Source organism: Aspergillus ruber (genome assembly GCF_000600275.1).
Source record: "Aspergillus ruber CBS 135680 unplaced genomic scaffold scaffold00018, whole genome shotgun sequence".
Classification (NCBI taxonomy): Eukaryota; Fungi; Ascomycota; class Eurotiomycetes; order Eurotiales; family Aspergillaceae; genus Aspergillus; species Aspergillus ruber.
The window spans coordinates 399475-415193 of record NW_024467314.1 but is presented as its reverse complement, the minus strand read 5'-3'; the positions used below and the strand labels follow the sequence as shown (position 1 = coordinate 415193).

The 15719-nt window shown below is 48.1% G+C and overlaps 6 protein-coding genes across 6 annotated transcripts; 5 read left to right on the top strand and 1 right to left on the bottom strand.

The window, feature by feature from the left end:
* Nucleotides 1–349: 349 nt before the first annotated feature.
* On the top strand, nucleotides 350–2326 carry EURHEDRAFT_516350 (putative integral membrane protein (Ptm1); the record flags this gene model as incomplete). Its single annotated transcript, XM_040786470.1, has 7 exons — nucleotides 350–424; nucleotides 486–683; nucleotides 757–1082; nucleotides 1137–1177; nucleotides 1226–1300; nucleotides 1350–1960; nucleotides 2012–2326. The coding sequence occupies 7 exons, from the start codon at nucleotides 350–352 to the stop codon at nucleotides 2324–2326; spliced, it is 1641 nt and encodes a 546-aa protein (XP_040637781.1).
* A 475-nt stretch (nucleotides 2327–2801) lies between these two features.
* Nucleotides 2802–4490, top strand: EURHEDRAFT_458707 (uncharacterized protein; the record flags this gene model as incomplete). Its single annotated transcript, XM_040784529.1, has 2 exons — nucleotides 2802–3267; nucleotides 3334–4490. The coding sequence occupies 2 exons, from the start codon at nucleotides 2802–2804 to the stop codon at nucleotides 4488–4490; spliced, it is 1623 nt and encodes a 540-aa protein (XP_040637780.1).
* Nucleotides 4491–4609: 119 nt separating this feature from the next.
* EURHEDRAFT_458557 (WD-repeat containing protein SWD2) lies at nucleotides 4610–5826 on the bottom strand (the record flags this gene model as incomplete). Its single annotated transcript, XM_040784515.1, has 3 exons — nucleotides 4610–5388; nucleotides 5458–5680; nucleotides 5743–5826. The coding sequence occupies 3 exons, from the start codon at nucleotides 5824–5826 to the stop codon at nucleotides 4610–4612; spliced, it is 1086 nt and encodes a 361-aa protein (XP_040637779.1).
* A 4306-nt stretch (nucleotides 5827–10132) lies between these two features.
* Nucleotides 10133–11885, top strand: EURHEDRAFT_413700 (putative mitochondrial oxaloacetate transporter (Oac)). The gene is made up of 6 exons (XM_040782229.1): nucleotides 10133–10205; nucleotides 10274–10348; nucleotides 10413–10542; nucleotides 10614–11085; nucleotides 11140–11285; nucleotides 11338–11885. The coding sequence occupies exons 1-6, from the start codon at nucleotides 10189–10191 to the stop codon at nucleotides 11428–11430; spliced, it is 933 nt and encodes a 310-aa protein (XP_040637778.1). The 5' UTR covers nucleotides 10133–10188; the 3' UTR covers nucleotides 11431–11885.
* A 1863-nt stretch (nucleotides 11886–13748) lies between these two features.
* On the top strand, nucleotides 13749–15164 carry EURHEDRAFT_458774 (ribonucleotide-diphosphate reductase subunit RNR2; the record flags this gene model as incomplete). Its single annotated transcript, XM_040784534.1, has 4 exons — nucleotides 13749–13778; nucleotides 13860–14093; nucleotides 14173–14506; nucleotides 14563–15164. The coding sequence occupies 4 exons, from the start codon at nucleotides 13749–13751 to the stop codon at nucleotides 15162–15164; spliced, it is 1200 nt and encodes a 399-aa protein (XP_040637777.1).
* Nucleotides 15165–15270: 106 nt separating this feature from the next.
* EURHEDRAFT_107031 (uncharacterized protein) lies at nucleotides 15271–15702 on the top strand. Its single transcript, XM_040777680.1, has one exon. It carries the CDS (start codon nucleotides 15378–15380, stop codon nucleotides 15612–15614), a length of 237 nt encoding a protein of 78 aa, XP_040637776.1. The 5' UTR covers nucleotides 15271–15377; the 3' UTR covers nucleotides 15615–15702.
* Nucleotides 15703–15719: the final 17 nt, after the last annotated feature.

Here is a 15719-nt window from a genome sequence, read left to right as displayed (position 1 = left end):
AAGCAGTGGTTATGCCTGGTGCTGTTAGTATAATTGCCCCTCGTCGAAAGCGAAAAAAAAGAAAAGAAAAAACAGGCAGAATTTCGTGCCGCTGATCGGGGCTTAGATAATGCGTCAACGGCCCGCCTAGCAACACGCGGCTTCCCCGGGCTGTACTCCGTATGCCAAACACCACGATTACTTCTTAGCTCTACGAATGTCGCAAGTGCAAATCCTAGTATTTTTTGAGCTTTGGAGATATTGACATTGTTTCGCTTTACCATCGAGTACCTTTCCTTTCCTTCTTATGATCCTGGGTCGTGTTTAGACCCTCGTCTTATCGGGAACCCGCCTGCCTAGTTCGGCCACGATGAAGGGTTGGCTTCAGACTCTGGGTCTGTCTGCCCTTTTCGCAGGGAGTGTGTTGGCAAATGAAGTGGAATTGGTGCGATTATGCTTCAGATAAATGGTACAGAAGGGACATATCTAATACTCTTCTTTGATAGAAACAAGACGATGCGCACCGCCAGCGATGTTCGGGGATGTACAGCCGCAAGTCCTGGGGAGGAAGCGTCGATCCGTTTATCTTGACAAGATTTTCGTATGAATCTGAGACCGGCGATACCGATCCTTTGGTCAGCTTGGTGATTTTCGAATGGACCGATGAGGAATTGATCGGGAGGGCTGTATCGGACAACCCGGAAGTGAGTTATTGCCCCGGGAATAGTCGCATGCTCTGGAGCAGGATTATCTGATTGCTTACACAAAACTGCACAGGAAATTGAAACAATTTGTGACGAAGCAAGTGTTGACGCGGGCCTCTGTACGGATCAAGATATCGGCTCTTTCATTCTTGCCCCGAACGCGACGGAATCGTCCAAATTCCCCATCGTCTCGAAAGCCATCCATCTAAAGAATCCAGTTGCGATGAACTATCCCGTGAAGAAGACTGGTTTCTATTGCGTGAGCACCTACGGGTACTCGGGACAGGACTACAGAGCGGTGGTTGAATTTCGGAATGCGTACGGTGAGCTACCGGCAGCGCAGATTGCGAAGCTGCCGTTCTATGGTGGATTGACGATAGTATACGCCGTGATTGGAATGTATGTATTTGTGCGAGAAGTGGGTTGAGTATATACGCTGATTACGATGGATAGATTCTGGGCATTCTTATATGTGCAAAATCGCCATGACATCTGTAAGTGGCGCGCAACTCTCTTGTCCGGGTCTCGCTAACACCCAGCAGTGCCGGTTCAGAACTATATCACGGCCATTCTCGTGTTCTTGATCCTTGAACAGTTGATGACATGGGGCTTTTATGGTAGGCCAACCTTCTTGTCTTTCTTGTCAGTTTGCCTAACAATGTCCAGATTTCCAAAACCGCCATGGCTTGAATGTTGGTGCAAAAGTACTTATGGTCCTTGTTGCCGTTCTTAACGCTGGGCGGAATTCGTTCTCCTTCTTCCTCCTACTCATTGTCTGCATGGGCTACGGTGTCGTCAAGCCGTCTCTGGGTCGAACCATGATTTACGTTCGCATTCTCGCTATTGCGCATTTTATCTTCGGTGTCATATACGCTGTTGCGAGCTTGTCAATCACACCAGATAGCGCCGGTCCGCTCGTGCTCTTGATTGTTCTCCCGCTTGCCGCTACCCTGACTGGCTTTTACGTGTGGACTCTTAATTCGCTGAACGCGACAATGAAGGATCTCATCGACAGAAAGCAAAAGACTAAAGCGTTGATGTATAAGAAGCTGTGGTGGTGCATTTTGATCAGCATTGTCGTGATTTTCGGTTTCTTTTTCATCAACTCGTTTGCTTTTGCTGGCGGCAGCGACGCCAGCTTCGTACCGGACCACTGGAAGACCAGATGGTTTGTCTTGGATGGTTGGCTCAACTTGGTCTACCTATGCGACATCGCTTTCGTCGCTTATCTGTGGCGACCCACCGCCAACAACAGACGTTTCGCTATGAGTGACGAGGTATGTGAAGATATTCTTATTAAGCTATGCTGATACTGACTATGACTACAGCTTGCGCAAGATGATGATGGCTTTGAAATCCGCTCCTTTGGCAGTGCATTGGATGAAGAAGATGCCTTTGACGCCCCAGATGCCCATATTGGAACAGAGCACCGCCGTGATCTTTCCCCTGTGCCTCCCAAGCCTGTTCCGTCCGCACCTCGTCAAAGAGAGTCACTCGACGGAGAGACGATCTTTGCTGTTGGAGAGGACGGAGACAAGTGGTCTGACGATGAAGATGAAGAATCACGACGCGGTTCGACTGATCGCAAATCGCAAGAAGGCGACGCCGGTGAGAGGGAGAGATTGACAAAGCGTACGGATTGATTTGGATGCCAGGTGACAGGGGATGTAGGGGGTTGATATTAAAATATTACAACATGCGCGCATTGGTCGACCGTCTTGATAATTCGATTACACGGACATATGAATGTGTTTAGCGGCAAGTGTATTTCTGCTAGCTTAGATTAATCTTTCTTTCCAGATATCATGATCTGTAGTTGTTAAGCCAAAGCCGATTTATTGGTCTCGTGACCGGGCATCAAATATTTAGATCAATGAGTTAACTATTTGGAGCCTCAGTAAATTCGACTCAATTACCGAAGTTTCCAGAAGTCTTATTCCAAACTCACGTCCGAGATTGTCTCAATGCGACAATTGAGTCATTCAACAGCTGGTGGACGTTGATCTGCCCCGCAATGACTTGGTTAGAGTTCCAAATCAGCCTCACCCATCCTGCAATCCTGTATAACCCTACTTCTCCTCTGAAAACAGAAGTACATCTACCTCAATATAGCTAATAATGCCCGACAACCTCTCGCAAAGGGGAAACCCTTCCCAAACCGACCAAAACTACCCCACACAACAACAACAACAACAACAACAACAACAACCAAACCCTGAAACAAGCCGCGGCCTCGCAGCCCTCCTCCTAACAAAATGCAACACTATCCTCACCGAAATCTCCACCTTCCAATCCCTCCTCTCGCAGAAACTTCGCAACCCCCAACTCATCGAAATCCGCTCCCTCCGCTCAAGCATCGTCTCCGAACTGCGGACAGTAGAAAAACTAAGCGATAAGATAGAAGCTGCGTTCGCTGCTGCTGAACAAAAGGGCGATGCAGGAGATGATGTTGAGGCGCGGTATATTCATGCGCTGAGGTCGTCGAATCTGCCGTTTTATGAGGCTGTTTGGGGGATTGCGAAAGGGTCTTGTGGGGGGTTGGCAGGGTTTGGGAAGAGATTTTATTGGGGGGATGGTGTGGGTGGTTTGGAAGATGGGAGTGTGGATGAGGGTGCTGGTGCTGGGAAAAGAAAAGAGAAAGGGAAGAAAGATGGAGAGGATGGGAAGAAGCTGCCGAATAAGGATAAGCGGAAGAGTGTTTTGGTTGACATTGTGGCTGATGATGGGGAGGAATGGGTGAAGGTGTCGACTATCTCAGAGAGCCGGTTGCTCTTCGAGATGGCTGAGAAAGGATGGGAGAAGGAGTCGGAGCCCGGGTCTGACGACGAGGACGAAGGCAAAGGCAGGACTGTCCTACGGAACTACGAAATTGAGAACGAGGACGACGATGATGAGGTCGGATTGATCAAGTTGGCTATGGACATGCGGAGAGCCGCCAATGCTACGCGGGTGAGGTATAGACGCCCTCAGATTCGTTTTGTGCTGCCACGGATTGAGGAACAGAAGAGTTCTGATATTGATGATCTTATCGATACGATCCGGGGCTATGGTATTACTGTTGAATGCGGCGGAAGATACACGGAAGTGCTTGATTCACAGACAGCGGAGAATTCGCTGAGCCATCTCCTCCCTAGCCATTTCATCCGGTTCACCCCTTCGCTCAATGTGGACTGCACGTTGCTTCTTGCTATGGTATCAGACTTGTCACATTACAAGTCTGTACACCCTTCGCCTGAATACCATACTGCCATTAACAGGCAGATCGAGATTGAAAGGGAGCATCCTCTACTGCCTGTAGAGATCTGGCCGGCGACAGTTGACCGGGAAATGCTATGCACAGACGAGGCAGGGAAACGGATGCGAGAGATTGTCGATACCATCGGTACAGATACCGAAAAGAAGCGGACAGATATATTGATGGGTGTTTCTCCTTTCGATAGTTTGGATCCAGATACTCTCGTCCAGAAATTTCAGGAACTATCCGACTATGAGGTCCCGGCACAATGGAGACTCCCGGTAAAGACCGTCGAAGCAAGACCCGTGATCGACTCGGGACGAAAACAAGCGAGATTCCCTCCCATAGTTGACAATGTGGCCGAAATGCTGTCTGATATCAACTATAGTGTGTTCTTGTATGGATGGGTTACTGGATTAGTGACCATATCTAGCAATCGTACTGTGGTCAGGCAGATAGAGACCACGGTGGAGAATCATAGAAACGGTGATGAAGACTTGGTAGGACCCACGGTCTGGGTTTGTGACACACCCAGAAGTTTGATTGGCAAAGAAAAGGACCGGAGAGAATAGAACACTCGCTCGATAGACCCTTGAATTCAATGAAATGCAATAAGGCGAATTATCAACACTCATTCTCATCGGCTGCGGAGATTGCTGAGATGTCAAGTACCAAATTTGGCAGGCTCTGTTTATTTCTCCGGTTGCCTAGAGCCATCCTCTGGAAGCCAGAAGACCGTCTCTTTATCAGCAGTTGCAAGCATGTTAAACCTCGGATTGTACTCGATCACCGCAGTCCGACCCCGACTAGGTAGTCTGTGAGTGGGCTGCAAAAGCAGACTCGAATCAGGAGGCTGTTGCAAATCCCACACAAGTACGTCTGATTGATCTCCTGGACCACCAATGACATACCGCCCATCAGGTGAGAAGCAGGCATCTCCCTGACCAAGAGGTTTTCCGGTTGTAGAAACGGGAGCCGCCCTGCCAGGGGAGCCATTCTTCCCTACCAGGAAAGCGCGCACGGCCCCGTCAAAGGCATCCAGAATGAAATGACCGTGAAAGTCTGTTCCCACAAGCAGGTATTTTCCATCATTAGAGAATTCCAGACGTGTCCAAGCCCTGCCCCTGGTGGACGGTGTAAATCTTTCTTCGTATGGCGCAAGATCAAAGGAAGAAAACGGGGATTTGTCGTAGTTACGAAAGTCGTAGAGGAGAACAGACGAGGTCGACTGAGATGCAATCGCGAGGACTGAGGCTGACGGATCAAAGGTGGCCAAGTATGGCGTCGCGAGCTTCAGTCTTCCCTGAACATGCCGCGAATTAAGATCCCAAAGTGCGACGGTGTCGTCTTTCGAGCATGAGACGAAAGCATCGCTTCCGGGCGACAGCGCCAGAGACGTTACTTTATCAGTATGACCGGAGAAATACCGCACGTAGCCTTCGTTGTGAAGATCGAGCAATCTCAACGAGTCTGCATTCAGTTGTCAGCCGGAGCTTTCTTCAAACCAAACGCACCAACGGGACATTCTGTTCAACCTACCATCGACTTTTGTACTCGCGTGAAGAACCTGGCGTGAATGATGCGTGAATCGTGCCAGATGGACACCGTACTTCTTGCTAGGAACAGACTTGGTGGCCTTCCCCTCCTTGATGTCAAACACTTGAATTGTCTCATCCTCTCCAGCGGCAACGAGGAAATCGCCCTGGTCATCGAAATCCAGCGACGTCACATGGGGATGATCTTGCTTCGGGGGTCGAAATGCCTAGAGTAAAGCACTATTAGACCAGAATCTGGTGATTTTCATGAGGGGTCAACTGAACGAACCTTTGTAGGACGGTAGGTCCGTATAATATCTGACACCTTCTGAGTCTGCTGCACAGGTTGCTGAGCTTGCTGGCCCTCCGCCATCTTTTATCGCAATAGCTATCCGAGCTAGAAATCGACCCGCGATGAGACGTATAATGTATTTAAGCAAAAATCGTAGAATAAAGTGACCCCCCAATTAGCGCCCTTGATCAGGCACCGCCGTAACTTGGTCTCAGCAAGTCAATTGCAATCGCAGTGGTTTGATATCGTTTGCTGCTTTGGAGATTTTGGCGCGTTTGTCGACACGCGGATTAATTACTGTTCCGATTCGGCGCTCATCATCAGCGACTAGTGCGCCGATTTCCCGACGGTCGTTTAGTATAATTCCTGTTTGGGAAGAGGGGCTGTCACCAGCATCAGGTCAGTGAATAGTTTCTGGCAAAAGAGCTTTTGACACATACAGGACAGATTGGTCTCTAGTCAGCTACTAAGTCTCAAGGAGGGTGCACTTCTCACACTTTAAATCACGTGGACCATGACGATCTATATGCTCAGTTCACACGCACCTGGTACGATAGAATCAGACAATCTCGATTTGAGTTTCCAGGGTCCCTTTTTTTTTTTTGGCTATTTGCAGACTCCCTAGAACTCTCGAGGAGAGTTGAATAGGCGCTTGGTTAATGCGCAGTCTCACCGGCTGGTAAACCTGATGAGGTAACTATACACCAACTTTTGGGAATTATTCTCGATACTCTGGTAACCCCATTGCGGCTCTGCCTATATGCAGTATAGCAACGGAAGGTGTGTTATTAGAGAAGCGAGAGACAAATAACTAGAGTCCAAAAAGCACTCTTCAATTTGAGTTGCAAATTTTCTCCATGCAAGACCTGCTGGTCAACAGGCGTAATGGGTCAATGACCAAATCGAGGTGCGTGTGACGTTCAGCTTTGAATGTTAAGTTTGCAAGTGCTATGCCATATTATGCTTCTTTGGTTATATCTCTCCAAAGCAGACACCGATGGGCGAAGAAGCAGGTGTTCAAGTCTGCTTCATGCAAAACATAGGGCACATAATGATAACCATACTCCATGTATGTGGCATGGACGCCATGTTCAGTAACTACTGAGCGTCCACAAATTCACGACTCAGTGACTGTTCCATCGAAACGAGATGGAAACCAACCATGTGCTCACATGGCCCTTCTCTGATGAAGTCCTCAAAGATCCTGACCTCCTCTACCATGACATCCATGACCCGGGTAAATTGCAAGCTTTTCCCATGATGCAGCTCAAGTGGTTGGAGGGATAGTCAGAGCCCCATCCAATTGTGATCCGAGGGAGGAGAAGCATGAGGGAAATGGGAGGATAACAAGGCTGTTTGATACTGAAATATAACTGCTCCAGAGGCAATCCATCTAATTCCTGATCACTAGTACACTGTAGTTTAGTAAAAACCACCCATTATAACATAGCTAAAAGGCTAAGTGACCCCAGAAGGTTCGGTATGTAAATGTATTATGTATCAAATGAGTGACGTTGGAAACAAATGCCCTGCTTGGCAAGTACAACTGAGATGGTATATTCTGTATGCCACTATTGCACTTCGATATGGGGGCATTGTAACAAAGGCCACTGGCATGAATGGGAAGGAGATTCCCGGATACCAGGCTCCCTGTTGAATAGTAACCATGCGCAAACGTTCCTTCAACGATTTCGTGTTATGGACATTGGGGGAAAGCACCAAACTGATGGGGAGATTGCCAGACCCAGATCGGCATATCGTCTTGTTCTTATTTGTTTACGCTATTTAAAACATGATGTACTTACAAGCGGATGATGGAGCGTGTGTTCTGAGTATCTTCATCCGTGCTAGTCTATATATCTCGGTAGCAAATGGCCCAACAGAACTTCTTGTAATATAACCATCACAGGCACAAATGCCCGGCCATTGTAGAGTTGGAGACTGGGAGAAACAGGAAACGATGCCACATTCTCCAGGACGAAATACTGGAAGTCTATAAATCTCTTGTTCGGCTGGAACCTTACCCTTTGCTAAGCCCCATTGAATCCATATATTGTTGGTCCAGGTATCTCCCTTTCCTTTTTCAAGATGGCTCAGTTTAAATCTTGTAATGTAGCTGCCGTTATGGCAAGCATATGTCAGCCTCGGAAATAGATGATGGAGTAAATAGAGCTCGACGAGAAAGGACATACACTTTCCGTGACTCTTTATCCCAGGACAGAATACCCTTTACAGCCGCGAGGTTGCGAACTCCAATCTTAACACAATCCCTATATTTGCAAGGAATATTAGCGCAGGGCTGAGATACACAGAGAGGTAGGGCATACTCGTATGCGGTCCTAAAAGCCTGGCGGATTTCGTCGCGGTTCAGTTGTCGGTAAGTTCCAAAATAAGTTGGTAAGCCGAGCGCCTGGCAGCTCGTTCATCAACAGAGAGATAATAAACCCTCTAGGTACGACTTCATTCTTATCTTGTCGATCTAAGTTGTAGTCCAGGAGGGTTGGGGCTGACTCACAGCCATTGTGTGTCAGAGTCCGCAGAGCTGTAAGTTCATTATCGGCGTAGTAAGTGAGTTCATTGGAGACTTGCTGGCTTCTTACTCCAGATTGTTCAGATTCTGAGCCTGCTAATCGAATCCTGGACAAATCGGTACCTAGTGTTATACTGGAAAGAGATCTAGGGAGCTGACTGCATGTAAATCTTCAATATTGCTGTCTTGCTGCCGCTGCTGTCTCTACACTGGAAAAGAGCGCATGTAGCAGACGGGCTCTTTGGCTCCTCATACTCATATTCGTCTTGTTGGTTAACTTGCTCGTTCAATTTCTTTGTAAGATTCCATGTGGAGGGATTAGCTCCAGTGAAGGTAACCTCGGACCCTGTAAAGTGAGAGCCGAAGAATGTTTTGTTGCTGGTTATTGTATGGACAATGACGAGGGAAAATTTGGATGATGGCAGAAGTGAACACATGCAACCTCAAGGGCTGTAGAGAACTTCGAGTCTTCGCCAGGAACGCTATGCTTAAAGGGTAAACAGACGTCATCGCAGTAAACCTTACAAGAATATAAATACCACAAGCATATTCAATTGTAGCTAGAAATACAAAACAACGACGACGACGACGACGCTGTAATTTATCCTTAAATGCCAAGTAAGCGAATAAAAAGCCTTGATAGACGCAGCCTTTTCTGATGCTCAGTAGCGCCGCACAAGGCCGTACAATTTTCACTGGTATAAAGATACTGGTCCCTAAATGCTAACTAAAGGGAAGACTCACCCGGCCGAGAGAAGAAGATATCACCACACCAAAGTGCTCTGACAGCCTGTTCTACACCTGACACATTAATCGGCATCTTCCGGCGAAGATAGAAGTTAAACATCCACATAGTATGCCCACCCAAAACGTTCAACATTGATTGTATGTGATGACCGACGTTCGACTGGAGGCGCCGAGACAAATTTGACATCATTTTCGTCCATTGGCCAATACAATGTAGCATAGCTAGGACTCCTGCAATTATTCTTTCATATTGCTGCATAAAGGACAGTTTAGTAATGAAAATATCTCAAACGGTGGGGGCTTGTCTGCCTGTGTTGGTGTCTGTAGTCTGCCTAGACACGGTCTCACCATGCAATCCTTATGAGCATTGCCCAAGAAGACCGCCCGCCGACTTCTCCATGGACAGTATTTGCTGATGAGGAGCTTCCTAGTGGCTTCAAGGAATGGGGACATACGCTGGCAATGTATTATCTTGCAAGGGGAGTATCCCCTGGGAATCTGGGTAAGTTATTGTTCCACCACTTTGTGGCTCTAGACAGAATGAAGCGGTAGCACCGGGCGATTTGGTCTTGAGGTGTTAGAATATCTGAAAAGTCACGAAAGCTCTCCAGAGCCCGCCGGTGCATGCGGAAATCATTGTTCAAGGATCTCTCCGGCCCTCGTCCTCTCTTTTGTAGGTCGGACCGCGTTCAGAGAACGCCCACACAGTACCACGGAATCTGGTACCAATACAGCGAAATTTGAATTTCTGTTATTTGGTCATCTGTCTCGGGTCATGATAGCTGTATAGCTGTGAGAAGTTGGTTCGTAAATATTTAGTAGACAGCAGGAGCGATAACGGAGGACGTTAAGCACAGGATATTTCAGCCTAGGCATTGCAACTGGTGACTGTTAGGCAGATATATTGTAATTAGGAATACCAGCAAAGTGGTAACTGAACACCAAGCTCTTGTATAGCTCCTTAACTTGAAATTGTATCCCTGTATGCAGTAGAGAGTTTACAATCGGCTCGGTAGCATTGGCCGCGGCTGAATTGTGCTCTCCACTTTTTTCCTATTTGGGACATATCCTCTCCGATCCACCTCCGATTCCCGATTCAACTCTCCGCAACTTCCCCTCAGTCGCCTCCAAGAACAAGAGAATTTTTCATTCTCCCAGTCAAGATCATGTCGACGACCACAGGGTACGTTATAGCTCAAGTACCGACTCAAAAACTCGGTCAAATGCTGACACGCCAATCTCACGCGACAGGGCCTTCATTGCCGGCGGCATTGCAGCATGCGGAGCGGTCACAGTCACCCATAGTTTCGAGACCGTGAAGATTCGGTGCGTACCTGTCCCCGATGTCGGTTCTACGCCACACAGAGGCTTATCGGAGATGCGATCGCAGGTTGCAATTGCAGGGAGAATTACAATCTAAAGCCGATCAAGCCAAGAAATACCGGGGTGTGCTTCACGGCATTAAGGTTATTCTGCAGAATGAGGGCCCTCGGGGACTGTTCCGGGGAATTGGGACTGCTGTATGTGACATGGCAATATGCGACGGTACAAATCTTGAAAAACGCAAGGCTGACGAAAAGGCTCATATTAGTACATCTACCAAGTTCTCCTCAACGGCTGCCGGTTAGGGTTCTACGAACCCCTGCGCACTGGTGCCACGAATGCCATTTATAAAGATCCCAACGTTCAGTCCCTCGGAATCAATGTCTTCGCTGGTGCTGCGTCAGGTATCATCGGTGCCGCTTTCGGTTCTCCCTTCTTCCTCGTCAAGACTCGCCTTCAATCCTACTCTCCTTTCCTTCCTGTCGGCACGCAACATCAATATCGCAACGCGTTTGATGGACTAAGCCAAATATTCAAGTCGGAGGGTATGGGTGGTTTGTACCGTGGCGTCGGTGCTGCTATGGTGCGGACTGGTTTCGGAAGCTCCGTCCAGCTGCCCACTTATTTCTTCGCCAAGAGACGTCTGACAAGACACTTGGGTATGGAAGAGGGTCCGGGCCTGCACTTGGCCAGTAGTGCAGCATCTGGATTTGTTGTCGCCTGCGTTATGCACCCTCCTGGTACGTTTTAAGTCTCGCAAAGCGTCGTGGAGTACGGCTAACCTTGGATTCCAGATACGATCATGTCGAGAATGTACAACCAGACAGGTGATCTCTATAAGGGTGTGTTCGACTGCTTGTCTAAGACAGTTAAGACCGAAGGTCTATTCGCCATTTACAAGGGTTTCTTTGCCCACTTGGCCCGTATCTTGCCTCACACTGTAAGTTACTATTCTCTCAGTCTTGGAGCAATTCACAGCTAATGCATACCAGATCTTGACCCTTAGTTTAGCCGAACAAACCAACAGACTGATGCGTCGGGCTGAGGACCGATTCCTCTCCGACGACCTCAAGTCGCGACTATAAAGATATCTATATTTGCCAAAACGCAATAGCGGCATATAAAATATACCATCCCGGTTGTGCCTACCGAGCAATGCATTTGTTTCCAAGCAGCGCTCATTTGTTACATAGCACATTTATATATGGATAGAATGGGGGCGTTTGGTTTTGGATTGTCAGGTTGCATTGCCCTGTCGGTCTTGTACATAGACTGCAGTTGTACATGCTTACGGGCATATTTGTTGGTGCCATTCACTATATCGCTTTTTTTTTTTTAATGGAGATAGTGAATATGCCCCTGAGAAGACTTTCTTCCTATTTTCTTTTCATGCTTCGAACCCAAGTCATCTGTTGATATCTTCCGTCGACCTGTCAAGGCAAACTCATCTTACTGCAGATTCCGACAAAAGAACCGAATCTGGTTGAACGCGCTTGGCCATCGAGATCGAGGCATATTTTCAGTAGCCAAAGGAAACGACCACACATGACTCAACATAGCTCGCAAAGAATATTTTCATGGAGTTAGACCCTTGGCATCAAGGTCTATACCTAGTACAAATGCCATTAAAATTCATAACTGGTTTTATGCATTCTTTTTCTGGATGTCACATCTTGGGAATTCATACGTGAGATTGAGACTGGGTTTGCCGATCGGAAAGCCCACTGGCGATCAGTGACTATGATGTTATGTACAAGCTATCGGAATGTATCTGCTGTTTACTGACTGGTTATTAGAAAGAACTAATAAGAGAAATTAGCAGAATATGTGCTCCCCAGCGTAATGCTCAGCTAATCAGCAACGAGATACCGGCAGCCACTGTTTGATTTGAGATGACTTTTCTCCTACGGAAAAGCCCCCCATACACACGAGAATGCCCTGTGATAATAAGTATGTTCAATACGATGCACCAGAACTAATTGCTATTCTCGAAAGACTGCCCGGACAGATTCGGCCCGTTAAAGCCGCGTATCATCGTCTATCACGGAAGCAGAGGGGCTGTCGAGTCTGCGCGTAAGAAAACAGCTTGATCGCGAGTGCTGCATTAGGGTTGGTGTTTTAGTGGAGAGATATACTTCGAAGTGCGATAATTAGCTTAGAGAAATGAAGACACTGAAGTGATAATGAGTACGGGCCACGCCATGACGGCTGTATATACAATCGGATCCCTTGAACCTGTCTCCTTTAACCCTTTCAAGTAAGGGGAACTGGATAATCAATCAGTAACATTCTGGTTGGGCTTTTGACAGCTCATGCAGCCATATGCATGGAAAACGCGGTCAATCGCGAAGGATTCTGAGCTCCACACACAACAGGCTGACAGCAGGGATATGTAAGGGACCGAAATAGCTCAAAGAGTTGGTAGCCATGTAGAACCCAAGCGAATGCAATAAAGAGAAGAGCAAGGAGCAAGGTCTCACGCGAAAGACGCGTTTCTTTGATGGATAACGTCATGCTCCGGCGTCGCAGAGACCTTGCTCCAATATAAAAGTCTAGATGTATTTATTTTGACCCCAGAAAGACGTGTTTTATCCGAAAATCCGCCCGGAGGGTCGGGGTTGTCCAATGGTCGCGTGGAATGGAACGCGTCGTACCCAATTCTCATTCAGCTGTTGCAGAGCTTGGGCCGGGATTAGTTGATCATTAATCATGACTCCGAAGAAGCCAAGGTCCGATTTCAGGAGTGGGGAATTGTGGTGCTTTATTGACAGACGCGTGAAGTCGTGTAGCATTGGCTGTGTCAGCATCAATTGGCTCAATTTTAGGATATACAGGAGAGCATTTGCATTGAAAGTCCGTATAGGTGTTGTCCTTGAAATTACCTTTCAATTGGTGTCTAAATGTATCTACATGCGTCTAGGCACGTATTCTGTAGGTGCTGAAGACGCGCTGGCATCGGATCAGATAAGATCAATCAGCAACCGCGCATACCCCTCGTAGCCCAGCTACCACGCCAAGTTACGAGGCATGTGGGGAATTCTCAGTGGTGCCTGGAGACAAACCAGTCAATTGACGATCGCAATCCGGGTTACAGCTGGACCGATGGCCTGATGGAGTCACCAAGGCAAACAAAAGGGCAAATATCGAGATGTTCGTGACGCGCACTAACCTTATCGGGTAACCAGCCACCTTCTCGCGAAGCGCGCCTATTCACGTGACCGCGACGGAGCGTCGCGCTTTTCGTTTCCGCTGCAAGTATTAATTCTGCCCTTCTCCCCCCTCGTCGTTCTTCATCCCATTCCCTTCAATCAAGCCCTCTCTCTTCTCTTGTACTGTTTTCTGCTGAAGCATTCTTGTTTAACCTGTCTCTTCTATTCTAATTGTCTTAATCACTTCTGTCGAAATGGCTGCTCAGGTCACTCCCTCCAAGCAGGTACGTGAGGTTGCATCTGTCACCTCTCACGGCGACGCGTCTGAAATCAAGGGTACTTGCTAATTGAACAATTGCGTATAGACTGCATCCTCCCTAGAGAACCTCAAGATGAGCGACTCCCCCGTCAAGAAGCTCAACTTCGCCGGTAAGGAGAACGCGCCTGCTGCCGACATCGACGCGACTGTCACCAAGCCCGCCGAGAAGCCCGTCCAAGCTCCCAAGACGGAGCCTACCATTCAGGAGCTTGAAGCTGCTGAGCCTCTCTTGCAAGAGAACCCTCACCGTTTTGTTCTCTTCCCCATCAAGTACCATGAGGTCAGTGGCGACACGCGTCAACGCGTAAAGTGAAATTTCCCACGCGCATCACACTAACATTCGGCTATCTCTACTACAGATCTGGCAAATGTACAAGAAGGCTGAAGCCTCTTTCTGGACCGCCGAAGAGATTGACCTGTCCAAAGATCTGCACGACTGGAACAACCGCCTGAACGATGACGAGCGCTACTTCATCTCTCACGTCCTTGCCTTCTTTGCCGCCTCCGACGGTATTGTCAACGAGAACCTGCTCGAGCGTTTCAGCGGTGAAGTTCAGGTCCCTGAAGCTCGTTGCTTCTACGGCTTCCAGATCATGATCGAGAACATCCACTCGGAGACCTACTCTCTCCTCATCGACACCTATATTAAGGAGCCCAAGCAGCGCACCTACCTCTTCGACGCTATTGATACCAGTATGTTCCCAAATACCATGGTTATACGATTAACAAGTTGCTAACTGGTGATTTAGTCCCTTGCATTAGGCGCAAGGCCGATTGGGCTATCAAATGGATTCAGGACAAGGAGTCCACCTTCGCTTCGCGTCTCGTGGCCTTCGCCGCTGTTGAGGGTATTTTCTTCTCTGGCTCGTTCGCCTCTATCTTCTGGCTCAAGAAGCGTGGTCTAATGCCCGGTCTGACCTTCTCCAACGAGCTGATCTCTCGTGACGAGGGTCTCCACACTGACTTTGCTTGCTTGCTGTTCTCTCACTTGAACCACCGCCCCAGCAAACAGGTGGTCCAGGACATCATCACCGAGGCTGTCGCTATTGAGCAGGAGTTCCTGACAGACGCTCTCCCCGTCGCCCTGCTCGGTATGAACTCCAAGCTCATGGCCCAATACATCGAGTTTGTTGCCGACCGTCTCTTGGTCGCGTTGGGCAACCAGAAGTACTACCACGCCACCAACCCCTTCGACTTCATGGAGAACATCTCCCTGGCTGGCAAGACCAACTTCTTCGAGAAGCGTGTTGGTGACTACCAGAAGGCTGGTGTCATGGGCAGCACGAAGAAGGAAGAGTCCCAGTCCGCCACCACCAACAACGCTGGTCTCAGCTTCGACGACGACTTCTAAACAGGTGGCTTAAAAAAATCTTTATATACCCGGTTGCGTGTCATATCCGGACTTTTATTTTCTCGCCGCCAAAGTCCTGACTCGTGCCATGAGCGTTAATATTTCTGTATGTTTATGAATGATTTTTGGAGGTACGCATGGGTTTGGCGTTATGGTTTCGGTGGTCATCTTTTTTGTTTTTTGTGTCCTGTCCTTTGTTTGGATTGATGGATAATGGGCGATGCCAAAATGTATTTAGATATATATCAATGTATATTCAGTTGGATAATACGTTTGTCTCTTAGGCTACTCTGTACAAATGTGGTACCTTCAACTACCAAGATGAACCGAGAAAACAGGTCTTTACGAGATTTCATTCGTATGTACAGATACAGGCTCGCCTACCTCGTCATGGCTGTCTTTTTGTTACCTCGAGGTAATACCCAAGAGGAAAAACCCGGTTGGTTTTAGGACTAAGGGGATATCCGTGCAGCCGTTGAACAGGTATTGCCCGGCTGGTATCGTTCCTCATCGAGGCCCCAGACAGCATCGTTCAAGCACAGGTTGAGACCCTCT

What these genes read in the sequence shown, in the direction of transcription:
- EURHEDRAFT_413700 (XM_040782229.1), top strand. An exon ending in TCCGGGGAATTGGGACTGCT is followed by an intron (nt 10,543 to 10,613) that starts GTATGTGACATG and finishes GGCTCATATTAG; the next exon opens with TACATCTACCAAGTTCTCCT. An exon ending in CCCGTATCTTGCCTCACACT is followed by an intron (nt 11,286 to 11,337) that starts GTAAGTTACTAT and finishes AATGCATACCAG; the next exon opens with ATCTTGACCCTTAGTTTAGC.
- EURHEDRAFT_107031 (XM_040777680.1), top strand. Translation starts at nt 15,378, where the DNA reads ATGGGCGATGCCAAAATGTATTTAGATATATATCAATGTATATTCAGT.